Consider the following 14,657-nt stretch of genomic DNA (forward strand, 5'->3'; position numbering starts at 1 on the left):
AGAGTCCAGTCCATAGTGGATCTAGTTAATAGTGTGAAAGTCCAGTCCATAGTGGATCTAGTTAATAGTGTGAGAGTCCAGTCCATAGTGGATCTAGTTAATATTGTGAGAGTCCAGTCCATAGTGGACCTAGTTCATAGTGTGACAGTCCAGTCCATAGTGGATCTAACATAATATTGTGAGAGTCCAGTCCATAGTGGATCTAATATAATAGTGTGAGAGTCCAGTCCATAGTGGATCTAACATAATAGTGTGAGAGTCCAGTCCATAGTGGATCTAACATAATAGTGTGAGAGTCCAGTCCATAGTGGATCTAAGATAATAGTGAGAGTCCAGTCCATAGTGGATCTAACATAATAGTGTGAGAGTCCAGTCCATAGTGGATCTAGTTAATAGTGTGAAAGTCCAGTCCATAGTGGATCTAGTTAATAGTGTGAGAGTCCAGTCCATAGTGGGGCAAGTAGGAGATCATCTTGAGTGGAGACAGGTCAGCAGTGCAGAGACGTCCCGAACTGATGCACAGATGAGTGGTCCACCCCGGCTGGGTCCCGACTTTGAACAGCTAGCGCAACATCTGTGGTCACCTAATCTAATAACACACCTATTCAGTGTATTTACTTGTTTTTGTGTGTTTTTTTAAAGTCTATTTGCAATGTGGCCGTCAGCGAAGAAAAATCCATTAATTAGCCGCACCATTTTGTAAGCCGCAGGGTCAAAAGCGTAGGAAAAAAGTAGCGGTTTATAGTCTGGAATCTACAGTAAACCTTTTTTTTTTTTTTTTCCTCACACAGGAATACCAGTGGAAGACCGAGTGAACATTTTCATCAACAGCTTTGGCTCCATCCAAGAGACCACTATGGTGAGAATTTACTCCACTTCATCCTGGCACCTTGACAATTATTATTTACACCAATCGAGGCTATAAAAAGGGTTTATTGCATAAGTTTACGGCCAAACATACCGTCGCTTATGTGATGACTTTATTTCCAAAAACAATAAGGCAGCCCAGCTGGAAAGTTAATGAAGCGACAGGACTCAAGGACGTGACATGGGCGACTTTGGATCTCGAAAATAACTTATCCTACCATTAATATACTATATGCACGTGGAATCCATACCACCAACATTCTGCACTGGACATGCCATTAGCCATCATTTGAAAGGGGTCACAACATACACAATAACAGAGATGTGCCGATTAACCGTACAATTTTGTTGAAAAGGCGACTCCGAAAGGGACAGGCGGTAGGAAATGGATGTATGGATGGTATGGGATCAACCGATGCCGATTAAAGCATTCCAATGCCCATCACAACAGCCAATCCCCTCTGGCTGACACTGTATTTACTGCTCCCCTAGGTTAATAATCATCACGACAAATAAACTGCATTTCTTAGTATCTTACGTACCATTATCACTGGAGGACAAGGCTAAACATATTACACATCCAGTAAAAGCAAGCAGAAGCAGGCATGCTAATCGCTAAGCTAGCTGTTAAAAATAGCTCCAAACAACACAAAAAATAAGTGCTTAGTAAAGTTTAAGAAGTGCAGATGGAATCCCGTTGCAGTAGAAAGTAAGCAGTTATTAATAAGAAATGAACAAGTAAATTAACAAGTGTCGAAAGAGAGGATAATTGTTGTACCTATCTTGCATTATTACGGCCAAGAGTAGCGTATTTTCCGGACTATAAGGCGCACCTAAAATATATTTTTTTCCTCAAAACTCGACAGTGTGCCTTATAACCCGGTGCGCCTAATGTAAGGAATAATTCCGGTTTTGCTTACCCACCTCGAAGCTATTTTATTTGGTACATGGTGAAATGATGAATGTGACCAGTAGATGGCAGTCAAACATAAGAGATATGTGTTGAGTTGAGTTGGGTTGAGTATGAGTTTATTTCGAACATGCAAGCATACAACATGATACATCACAATTTCCAGTTTCTCTTTTCAACATGTTCAAAAAGGAGTAGGAAGAAGCAGAGCTTATTTAATCCTACCCCTTTTCTTTACATAACAGTTGCAAAACTTTTTGTTCACTTCCTGTTCACAATTTTTTCACAATAAACTCCATAAGTAATCACAATAAAAATAAATAAATAAATAATAGTAAGAATTTAATAATAATAATTGGTGAAGTAAGTCATATTTCATATGATGAGATAAGTAAGATTACTTTAAGAATGAATGAATGGATTGATGAAATAAATTGAGAATGTTTGTCATGGTTCTTCTTCTTTGTACTTTGTAAACACTTTAAGTTTGAATAGTTTCTTGAAGTGGATCATATTAGTACATTGTTTGATTGCTTTGCTTAATCCATTCCATCATTTAATACCACATACTGATATACTGAAGGTCTTAAGTGTTGTACGTGCAAACAAAGGTTTTAATGTGTAGACTGCAATATAATGGCAGTCACACACAAGAGATAGGTGTAGACTGCAATATGACTCAAGTAAACAACACCAAGATTTTATATGTTCCATTGAAAATATAGAACATTACACACGGCACTCAAAAATCTATCAAAATATTTTAGTAGGACTTTGGTAAGCTATGAAGTTGCACCGCTTGATGGATTGTACTGTGCTTCAACATAGGAGTATTATTATGGTGTGTGTATAAGGTAAGACATATTATCTGGTGTTTTGTTTCACAATATTATGCAAAAGCAACTTTTCTTACCTTCTGGTACCTGCTGATCTGTATTTGGGATCTGCATACTTCCTGAAAAATTGCGCGGGTCCGCCTTTGTAGTCGATAAGCTTCTTCTTCTCTATCTTCTTGTTATGGGACATTCATCCTCCGCTGTTGCCATTTCTAATATAAAGTAGTGTAAAGTTCTTACTTTTATCTGTCAGTAAACTCACCATGAAAGTGCTAAAACATACCGGTGTAGTGAGTTTAAATTATTCACCCAAGAAACTTTAGTTATTAGAGAGTTCCGGTCGGACGGTTTTTCACGGGACACATTTTCAGCTGATGAGGAGATGCTGCTCCGTCATTGATTGAAGTAAAGTCTGAATGTCACTAAGACAGTTAGCTCCATCTTTTAACACTTCTTCCACTCCCGTCCTTGCACGCTACACCGCTACAACAAAGATGACGGGGAGAAGACGCTGTCCAAGTGGAGGCACGTAAATAAGACCGCCCACAAAACGGCGCATCCTGAAGCGACTGTCAGAAAGCGGCTTGAAGACGATCTGTAAAACATAATTTATGCAACATTTTGAGCAAATAACCACCATTACATGTTATGTAGACCACAAGGAAGTCTGTTACATTTACAAAAAAATTATAACAATATGACTCCTTTACCCTATAATCCGGTGCGCCTTATATACGAAAAAAGATCGAAAATAGACCATTCATCGGCGGTGCACTTTATAATCCGGTGCGTCCTATGGTCCGGGAAATTACGGTACAAATAAGGGGAGGGCGGATCGATCCATGTATCAGTACCAGCATATGATCAATTAAAATCATTTGTTTGTCGTTTTTGTTAACCGAAACCAAAAGATTCAAAAGAGTAGCAAATGGTAGTTTTTGCTTTTGTTTAGTTTTTGTGTACTAGTAACTTTGTTTTGATCGAACAATTGTATGTTAAGGAAATAGTTTAAATATCGTGTTGATAATGTTACGTTGTCAATTGCACTCACCATAAATACATTTGAAAAACTGTAGTCAATACATGTGATAGGTACACTACCGTTCAAAAGTTTGGGGTCACATTGAAATGTCCTTATTTTTGAAGTAAAAGCACTGTACTTTTCAATGAAGATAACTTTAAACTAGTCTTAACTTTAAAGAAATACACTCTATACATTGCTAATGTGGTAAATGACTATTCTAGCTGCAAATGTCTGCTTTTTGGTGCAATATCTACATAGGTGTATAGAGGCCCATTTCCAGCAACTATCACTCCAGTGTTCTAAAGGTACAATGTGTTTGCTCATTGGCTCAGAAGGCTAATTGATGATTAGAAAACCCTTGTGCAATCATGTTCACTCATCTGAAAACAGTTTAGCTCGTTACAGAAGCTACAAAACTGACCTTCCTTTGAGCAGATTGAGTTTCTGGAGCATCACATTTGTGGGGTCAATTAAACGCTCAAAATGGCCAGAAAAAGAGAACTTTCATCTGAAACTCGACAGTCTATTCTTGTTCTTAGAAATGAAGGCTATTCCACAAAATTGTTTGGGTGACCCCAAACTTTTGAACGGTAGTGTATCTGTATCACTTCTAGATGAGCATAACACCCTGATTGGAACATGCTTACACAACACATGCATAAAGAATTGAGCATGTTCAATAGCTTAAGGCACAATAAATAGCCTATGATGACTTAATAGCTTTGTGAAAAATGATTTTGTTTTGACTGTCTGAGAGGTATTCATTTAACAATGCACTTTTGTTGTGTTTGTATGTTCATACCTCTCTGATGCACACTGAACATTATCGTCTTTTTCAAAGGCACAGTATATTTTTCTAATACGGCTCTTGAATTTGGATCTAATTAGAACCTGTAATAAAGTGTATCCCTTTGGGTTCGCTTAGACCTTTTATGATTCCGAATAATTGCAGTCAAAGGAGTGAATGAGCATCACATTTGAAAAAAAGTTCTAATGAGAGATAAGGAGAGATTAGACATCTTCAGACTTTGCCTGTGTGGGCAGTGCGATGTCATTCACTCGCCCCCTCTACATCACCGAGCCCGACCTCATATCCGCTGTCGTTTGCACATCTATTTTTTGCCTGTAGGATGACTAATTCGACGTTATAAACTGTGGCAGTTGTTTTCATTTTTTTCCCACGTTTTACAGCTCCTCAATGTGAGATTCTCTGGCTGCGTTAAATCCCTCCAGAAGGGAGAGCGCGGCACAGGGCGGCTTGATGTGCAGCCAAAGAAAAGATTCAGTTCCACAGCAGAAAGGTGTGTCAAATAAGACACAAGCCAGCAGAGCAGCCCCTCGAGTGGATTGTTAAGAAATGACAACATCTCTTTAAAAATACGATCCCACTTGAAGGAGAAATGTACTCATTGCCCCACACATTTGTCATCCTTGTACAAAAAAATTGACTTTGGAACGGTTTTGTGTAACGTCTAAGTGAGGTCGAGGCAGATCCAAACATATTCCTTTTCCACAAAAGACAGTAATGCCACACGGGGATTTACAACAAAGACCTAACAAGGCAAGCTTCTTCTTGTTTTATAGTTTGCTTTGGGTTTAATGGTTCCCTATAAGCGATTGTCAGGTAACAGTCATCTATTGCACAATACTTAGTTCTGGTTCCACGAGAGAGCGAAACAGCCTCGAGAGCTTTAAGCTGGCCCTTGTGTTTACAGCTCTTGTCACCTTTGATCAGTGTGCGGCGGTTCTGATGGCCCAAACATTTGCAGAGGACCCGTGTTCATTCCCCCAGGTAGTAGTCCTGGCTCGCAGCGGGAAGAAACAAGGACGGAACCAAGACAGTCCAGCTCGTTGTTAAGCAATGTCTGTGCACGTGTCTGGTGCGCAGCTGCGGGGATTCCATGGAGACGGCGTAGTGCTGCTGTACAGAACGTAAAATAAACTGCATTTACTTAAAGAACAGACCTGCAGCTGGGTCAGTTGCTTGTTGACTTCCAAACAGACAGAAAGTCAAATACTTAAAATGAGATCCAGTACAATCTAGGGTTGTACGATATACCGGTATTAGTATAGTACCGTGATACTAATGAACCATTTTTGGTACTATACCGTCTCTGAAACGTACCGGTCCCCCACTCACCCCCCGCTCGTGTTGAGGTCACGTCGTGACATTGCTGGTTTACGAGCAGAGGAGCAGGTTTGGCAGCGCACAATCACAGAGTACATACAAACAGACACAGTGTGTAGACAGAAAAGGGAGAACGGACGCATTTTGGCTTAAAAACTAAAGATAAAGGTGAAGTTAGTGTGAAGTGAATTATATTTATATAGCGCTTTTCTCAAGTGACTCAAAGTGATTTACATTGTGAAACCCACTATCTAAGTTACATTTTTAAACCAGTGTGGGTGGCACTGGGAGCAGGTGGGTAGGGTTGCAAACAGGTGGAAAGTTTCCGGTAAATTTACCGGAAACTTTCTATTAAACTTAAATGATAAATGGGTTATACTTGTATAGCGCTTTTCTACCTTCAAGGTACTCAAAGCGCTTTGACAGTATTTCCACATTTACCCATTCAAACACACATTCACACACTGATGGCGGGAGCTGCCATGCAAGTGGCTAACCAGCAGCCATCAGGAGCAAGGGTGAAGTGTCTTGCCCAAGGACACAACGGACGTGACTAGGAAGGTAGAAGGTAACCAGCAACACTCCGATTGCTGGCACAGCCACTCTACCAACTTTGCCACGCCATCTCAAATATATTTACCCCAGTAATATCATCAAAACTTACCTGACTGGATGAAGTCCTCGGGCTCAAATACTAGTGTGGCCTCAATAGCCCTGCTGTAGTGTGTAGCATGCTGGGAATTATCTGTGCATGTGATGGAAGAATGCACTGCGCATGTGATGGAGGAATGCACCGTGAAGGGTTGAAATTCTACTGAATTTGCATTAAATCAGGTTGTTTTAGCTAATAATCATGCTGCAAGATCTAGCATGTTGCATTCAATGTTTTTTCCCATTAATTCCCGTTAATTCCCATGGAAAGTTTCCAACTTGGAATATTCCCGGAATTTTGCAACCCTACAGGTGGGTAAAGTGTCTTGCCTAAGGACACAACGGCAGTGACTAGGATGGCGAAAGCGGGGATCGAACCTGCAACCCTGAAGTTGCTGGCACGGCCGCTCTTCATCCGAGCTATACCGCCCCAATATATAACACTGAAGCACCCTCAGGAAGAGGTGCTTTAAGACATGGCTAGCTAACTAGCGGCTAAAGTTCATCCGCCCTCTGCAGTGTTGTAGCTACTTCTAAATCACTAATCCTGGTCTCCATGGCGACAAATAAAGTATGTTTCTTACACGTAGCATTATCACTGCAGGACGAGGAATAGCTAAACGTGCTTCACTACTAAGGCTGCAGCTAACGATTATTTTTCTATCGATTAATCTATAGATTATTTTTCGATTAATCGGTTAATCTATAGATTATTTTTTCGATTAATCTATAGATTATTTTTCCTTTTACCGATTATTTTTTTATTCAAAATGAAGATGAAAAAATAAATGTAGGCCAGTTTTTTCAAAAGGCATGGCTTTTATTTACAAAAAAAAAGAAGTATGGCCACTCAGTCAACATTGACAACAACATGACTAAATATTCTGTAACAATGTAAACATTTAAAACTTTTAACCTTTAACAAAATTAAAAGTAGCTTATTTGCTTTTTAATGTGCAAATATAAAAGTCAACATCCAGTGCAAATCTTAATATTCTGCAATAGCATAAGCATTTCAAAAGTAAAAGTATTGCTTATTTTGCTTTAAAATGTGCAAAAATAAAGATAAACATCCAATACAAAAAAGTGTAAAACGAAATATTCTGTAACAACAGTGTAAACATTTCAACAAAAGTGAAAGTATTGCTTATTTGCTAAAATGTGCAAAAATAAAGATAAACATCCAATACAAAAAAGTGCAAAACTAAATATTCTGGAGCACTGTAAACATTAAGTATTGCTTTTAAAATGTGCAAAATAAACATCCAGTCCAACACAGTACACAATAACCAATTCTACTCATTCCAGTGAGTGACTAACAGTTGTAATGAAGAAAGGTTAGCATGTCTACATGCTCTGCTTCTTTTCTTGTTTACAATATTCCCAGCAGCTGAAAATAGGCGCTCAGAAGGGGTCGATGTGGCTGGAACTGAGAGGTAATTAGCCTTCACCTCAAGCCAGGACTGCGAGTGAGCTGAGCTGCAGTTGAAGTTTCTAGAAGGTCAACGGGCTCATAGTGATGTTACTAGTAGTTGACTGGGAGGTGTTTATTATCATTTGGGGAGAGTCCGCTGCCTGATGCTCACCTGCTAAACACCTATCTGCTCCACGCTGAAGCGCTGACTACATGCGCTCTGAATACGCACTGCTGATTGGCTGGTAACGCTCTGAATACGCACTGCTGATTGGCTGATAATGCTTCGTGTGTACCAATCAGATGGTTGTGTGGGTGGGACAATGCTGCGTGCTGAGACAGAGGCAGAATGAGCAAAGCAGCTTGTTAAGACTTTAGCAGCTAAAGTTAGCTTTAGCTTAGAAACTCGTTCGGTACACCCCCGTACCGAACCGAAAGCCCCGTACCGAAACGGTTCAATACAAAACACGTACCGTTACACCCCTAGCAGATACAAATGACACATTCATGTTTTTGTGTAATGATGACAACGTATGCTCACGCGGACGATTGACTAGTTGATGGTTTTCTTTTCAAATGTTCGTTCATAGCCGTTGTGCTGCTATGATAGGCAATTTACGCTCGACACAGTGTGCATACAACAACATTATTAGGCCGTTTATTGAAATACTTTCACACTTTTGACGACTTTTGGCGTGATTTTTCCCCCTCGCTCGCACCGCTCGCATCGTCTGCTTTGATCGTCTGCTTTGCGCTTCGCCATGACGGTAGCGTGACGTAAATATGCGACGCGTTGATGCACAAAAACGGCGTCGGCGTATTTACGTAACCGATGACGTCGACTATGTCGACGCGTCGTTTCAGCATTATTCACTACGCACTGTAGGTCACCGGCGTCACAATGTAAACAGACGCCATTGGTGGATCGACACCTGACATCCACTGTAATGATACCAAGTACAGGCACGTATCTAGTTGATACTAATATGATTACAGCAATATTTTTTGGCATCACATCTTCTTTCGTTTAAAAAAAATGTATATTATGTTTATAAAGTCAGGAAATATGTCCCTGCACACATGAGGACTTTGAATATGACCAATGTATGATCCTGTAACTACTTGGTATCGGATTGATACCCAAATGTGTGGTATCATCCAAAACTAATGTAAAGTATCAAAGAAGAGAAGAATAAGTGATTACTACATTTTAACAGAAGTGTAGATAGAACATGTTAAAAGAGAAAATAAGCAGATATTAACATTAAATGTACAAGTAGATTAAGAATTCATTTTCTACTACTTGTCCTTAATAATGTGTACAAAATAATAGGTGTATAAATGACACAATATGTTACTGCATATGTCAGCAGACTAATTAGGAGTCTTTGTTTGTTTGCTCACTTACTAATAAGACAAGTTGTCTAGTATGTTCACTATTTTATTTAAGGAACAACTTGCAATAATAAACATATGTTTAATGTACCCTAAGATTTGTTGTTCAAATAAAGACAATAATGCCATTTTTTTGTGGTCCTCTTTTTTTAGAAAAGTATCTAAATAATTTTAGTACCGGTACCCAAATATTGGTATCGTTACAACACTAGTACAATCTGTACCTTAAGCGTCGTTCACACTGCAGGTCAAGTCTGATTTTTGTTTTGCCCTTATGCGACCCGTATCGGATTGTTTCATGTCAGTGCAATTCCAGGCCTCTTTCGTATGTGGAAATAAATCGGATATTGGATATTGGTTGTTGAACATGGTTTCCCGACTGAAACGTTCGTATAGTGCGCGGTCAGCAAACCGCAGCTCTCGAGCCGCATGTCTTTAGTGCCACCCTAGTGGCTCCCTGGAGCATTTTTAAAAAAGGATTTAAATAGAAAAAAATATGTTTTTTGTTTGAAAACAAACTACCACTGTTTAATATGTTTGTGTGTATGCTTCACTGATGAGAGTAAATGGTGAACATCGTTTTGTCCTACTAATTTCGGCAGTTCTTGAACCCACCATAGTGTGGACTGTGACGCAACAGTTTGTTTACATGTTTCTTTCTTTGTCTCATTTTGTCCACCAAAAGTGTTATACTGTGCGTGAATGAACGAATGTGCACTTTGTTGATGTTATTGACTTGTTGGAGTGCTAATCAGGCATATTTGGTCAGTGCATGACTGCAAGCTAATCAATGCTAGGATGCCATTTAGGCTAGCTGTATGTACATATTGCATCTTTATGCCTCATGTGTAGGTATATTTGAGCTCATTTAATATCCTTTATTTTCATCCTCTTTGCATATAATTTAGTTTTGCATGTCTCATGACACATTATCTGTACATAATATAGGCTGCATTTCTTATAGTTGTTTGTGTGCCATGTTGTTCCAGACCACAGCAAAGATTACCTAACTTGCCAAAGATTGTTATAAATCTATTAAAAGAAGACAGCCTTAACTTGGACAAACACATCTATACCTTTGGCCATTAAAAACCAGTAACTTCCAGGAGTTATCTCACCTTCTGAGTAGCCTCTGATTTACTAATGGTTTCTAATGTTGTAAAAATGTGTAGAATAAATATTACATTTCAACATTTCTGTCAACGAAGACACATAGTCATGTTGATAGTAGGCTATTATAGCTAATATAGACACTTACATCATGTGTTGACTTCATTATGAGACGTATACTGTATGCGACTTTTAATTTTTTGCTGCTCCAGACAGATTAGTTTTTTGTATTTTTGGTCTTTCAACGTTTTGGGTTGCCGACCCCTGGTATAGTGAAACAGATTTCCCTATAAGAAACAATGTACACATGAATAATTGGTTCTAGCCTCGAAAAACGTCCCTATTTATATTTAAAAAATGCACACTTTGAAAACACTAGAATGTGTATATACTGTATATGTATAACAGGCATGTGATTTTTCCGTCTAAAGTCGGAATTCCGTCTTTTTTAATCTCGGGAAAAAAAAAAAAAAGATCTCCCGTTTTTCCGTTTTTTTTCCGACCCTAAATCAAGATTCGAGACGTAGTTTATATTACGGCGTAGTTGATTGGTCGATATGTTCCTTGTGACCAATCAGGACATCTGTTATGAATGATGACGTTAATAACGTCATCATTCATAATGGTTACTATGGCCATTTTCCATATGTAAACAATGTCGGTTCTCGAGAGAAAGGACGCTTTACGAGTAAAAGAAATTGATAAACATGTCAAAAATAAGTTTTGATGGGACTGGATGGAAAGGGAAATCACTGCTACTGTTGGGAAGAAGATAGTTACGACTTTATTCGGTGATTTTATTCGGAAAATCGATCGTCCCGGAAAGGTTTTGTGCACGTGGTGTCATGATAATATTGACTATGGATCACGAGGTTTCAAGGCTTTGGAAGTACATGCGAAACGCCAAAAACATATGAAACAACTTGAAGCAAGGAAAACAAACGTTTCACTAGCTGGTACTTTTGAATGTCAACCGAAAGTGAGCAAACCTTACGGACTTCATCTTTTGTTTACATCGACAACTGCCGTAGACATGGAGAGGACAGATCCACCCACTTCAGTTGCAGACAGGGTTGTTAATAATGAGGTAAGCTAAAAAAATATTTGCTTGCGAAATACGCATGTTTGTTTTAAATATTAACCAATTATTGCTTAGCAAAATATAAATGGGTTTTTCTAAAAATAAAAAGCCACGAGAAAATATATTATGAAATTACAGAAATTCAAAGAGTCGCATTATTGATTCCAGTTAACAATTTATTTGAAATAAATGTGCATATAATACTCTTTTGTAATATTAAGTTCTTATGTAGTCTGTTGAAACTATTGTCAGTGGTGTAACAATCTTGAAGGTAAATATTTTCACACTTGTTTCATGCAATATGTCTAGTGTCATCACATTATTATTATTTCCTATTTTCAAATATGAGTAAACAATACTGAACATGTTTAATTATTTTCATAAATGTATATCCCATTTTGGCGAAAATAATGAAATGTTTACATTACATGAACTGAAGTAATGTGGTAAAACTGTAAATAAACTGTAGATAATAACACTGATCAATGTGACACCTGTGGATGTGAAATGAACACAAGATGTAAATATTAGTGACTAAATACTGTTGGGACTGAACCATATACAGTGAGTCATTAGGATAATTGGGTTATGTATGTTCTATTAATGATGTTTTCATGTCTTTAAACACTAAAATATTTTCTTCAAATGGTGCTGTCTTAGTTAATTTTAGCATGTTTAGCCTTCGTCCCCCAGACCCCCGGAAGTTTTTTCAGTCTTTTTCATTGTGGTCAAATCACATGCCTGGTATAAAAATATGATAACAAGCGGGGAATGGCTCAACAATCTCTTTTTTTTGAACAAAACATCGCAACAGCCAGCTTAAATGTCAATGCGTCCACTCGCACACAAACGTCCCTTTGGTGCACTTCAAAATGTTACCAAACATGTTGCTACAATAAGAAACAAAAGAGGTAAATCATTGCATCGTGTGTATATTTGTGGTATTTGTTGTAAACAAGCATAGCATCACCTTCCAGCCACAAACTAGCAGTGTGATGCGGTCCTCCATCGGCTTGTGTCCCCTCTAGCATCTTCTTCCAGAAAAGTCCGGTGTTATCACAGATAGGTAGAAAGTCCCCTTGGCGGATAAAATCCAAGTTGAAGAAGCAGCTTTGGCTGTCAGTGACGGATCTTCTTTTTAAACGTTTCCAAACACCCGCTACTCGCCTTAATACTTCTTCCGTGCTGGGTTTCAGCATGGTCACTTTTGGACACAAAGTCACCATATGAATGGCGAGCCTTCTCTCAAATGATAGCCTCGTAAATGCTATTGCCGACTGGCTGCTTCTCGTTTAGTTACACTAGCAACATCTTTTCCACCTTGTCTTGAACTTTCTCTCCGTCCTTGCAAAGATATTTAACTCCTTCGGCAGAATCAGCAAGCATATAAACGATAATGGTTGCAATTGTGGACTTGTTTCTTCCATATTTGGGAGCCAATCCATGTACTTTTTGTGCCACCGTCTACTCCAAGCAAAATGTAGCGTATTTTCCGGACTTATAAGGTGCACCTAATTTTTTTTTTTTTTTTCTCAAAACTCGACAGTGCGCCTTATAACCCTGTGCACCTAATGTACGGAATAATTCTGGTTTTGCTTACCGACCTCGAAGCACTTTTATTTGCTACATAGTCTAATGATAAGTGTGACCAGTAGATGGCAGTCAAACATAAGAGATATGTGTAGACTGCACCATGATGGCCACATGACCAAAGTAAACAACACCAACATTTTATATGTTCCATTAAAAATATAGAACATTACACACGGCACTCAAAAATCTATCAAAATGTTTTAGTACGACTTTGGTAAGCTATGAAGCCAAACCGCTTGATGTGCTTCAACATACGAGTATTATCATGGTGTGTGTTTTGTTTTGCAATGTTATGCAAAATAAACTTTTCTAACCTTCTGGTACCTGCTGATCTGTATTTGGGATCTGCATGAATCCTGAAAAATTGCGCGTGTCCGCCTTTGTAGTCCATGCCAACACCAAAGTCGATAAGCTTCTTGTTTTTCTCTATCTTCTTGTTATGTTACATTCATCCTCCACTGTTGCCATTTCTAATATAAAGTAGTGTAAAGTTCTTACTTATATCTGTCAGTAAACTTGCCAAGAAAACGCTAAAACATACCGGTGTAGTGAGTTTTTCATTATTCACCCAAGGAACTTTAGTTATTAGAGTTTTTCACGGGTTGTTGTTGTTTCCGGATGAGGAGATGCTGCTCCGTTATTGATTGAAGTAAAGTCTGAATGTCATTAAAACAGTTAGCGCCGTCTTTTGACACTTCTTCCACTCCCGTCCTTGCACGCTACACCGCTACAACAAAGATGACGGGGAGAAGACGCTGCCGAAGGTGAGCCACGTAAATAAGACCGCCCACAAAACAGCGCATCCTGAAGAGACTGTTAGAAATCGGCTTGAAGATGATCTGTAAAACATCATCTATGCAACATTTTGACCAAAGAACCACCATTCCATGTTATGTAGACTACAAGGAAGTATTTTACATTTAGAAAAAAATAATAATAATATGACTCCTTTAATGCGTCTTATAATCTGGTGCGCCTTATATATGAAAAAAGATCGAAAATAGACCATTGGAAGATACGGTAAACAGGATGTAAAGTAGGGAACCCGCCTTTTAAAAATGTTGTTTTATAGGAAGGGATGTCATCAAAATGTCAGCACACCAAATGAATAAATACATACAAACACACCGAGGCATATTTGGCTCCTCCATCTAAACGTTTGTAGACCGAAAAGAAAGCAAATAAAGGCATTTGTGATCTGAGGTTCCACTGTATATGCGACGCGTCCTCCATTTAAACGCATTCATTCGACCACAGGTGAAAATAATATGTTTTAGTTAGTTTTATTATTTCTTCGGTCAGTGGTCAACAAAATAAACAAACAGTTTTACATAAACAAACAGTTGTACATTCATGAATTGAAAATGTTGCTGAGAGAAAGGGTTTAGGCTGAGGTTGAACACTTATTGCACCTAACCCTATAAACAAAGTCACATACAAGATGAGCTTCCTAAAAATAGGAAATTTCCTTTGCACAACATATTATAAAAACACCTTGTACACAACATAAACACAGTTCAATTATATACACAGTAACGACATGTGAAATATCCTTGTACACGTGTTGGTTTAACCTTTGTACCAATTATATACTATATACAAACAATTATACTTCCATTATTATTTATATCCCACATTTAGTTAGTAA

The 14,657-nt window shown here is 38.4% G+C and overlaps 1 protein-coding gene across 1 annotated transcript in view; it reads left to right on the forward strand.

Moving 5' to 3' along the window:
- Positions 1-14,657, forward strand: part of LOC133645136 (glycine receptor subunit beta-like) — a 103,000-nt gene that overhangs the window by 40,850 nt on the left and 47,493 nt on the right. The window contains exon 4 of the mRNA XM_062039970.1: positions 792-859. Coding sequence (XP_061895954.1) covers positions 792-859 — 68 coding nt within the window. The remainder of the gene's footprint in view (positions 1-791; positions 860-14,657) is intronic.

This window comes from Entelurus aequoreus, linkage group LG28, assembly GCF_033978785.1.
Source record: "Entelurus aequoreus isolate RoL-2023_Sb linkage group LG28, RoL_Eaeq_v1.1, whole genome shotgun sequence".
Taxonomy (NCBI): Eukaryota; Metazoa; Chordata; class Actinopteri; order Syngnathiformes; family Syngnathidae; genus Entelurus; species Entelurus aequoreus.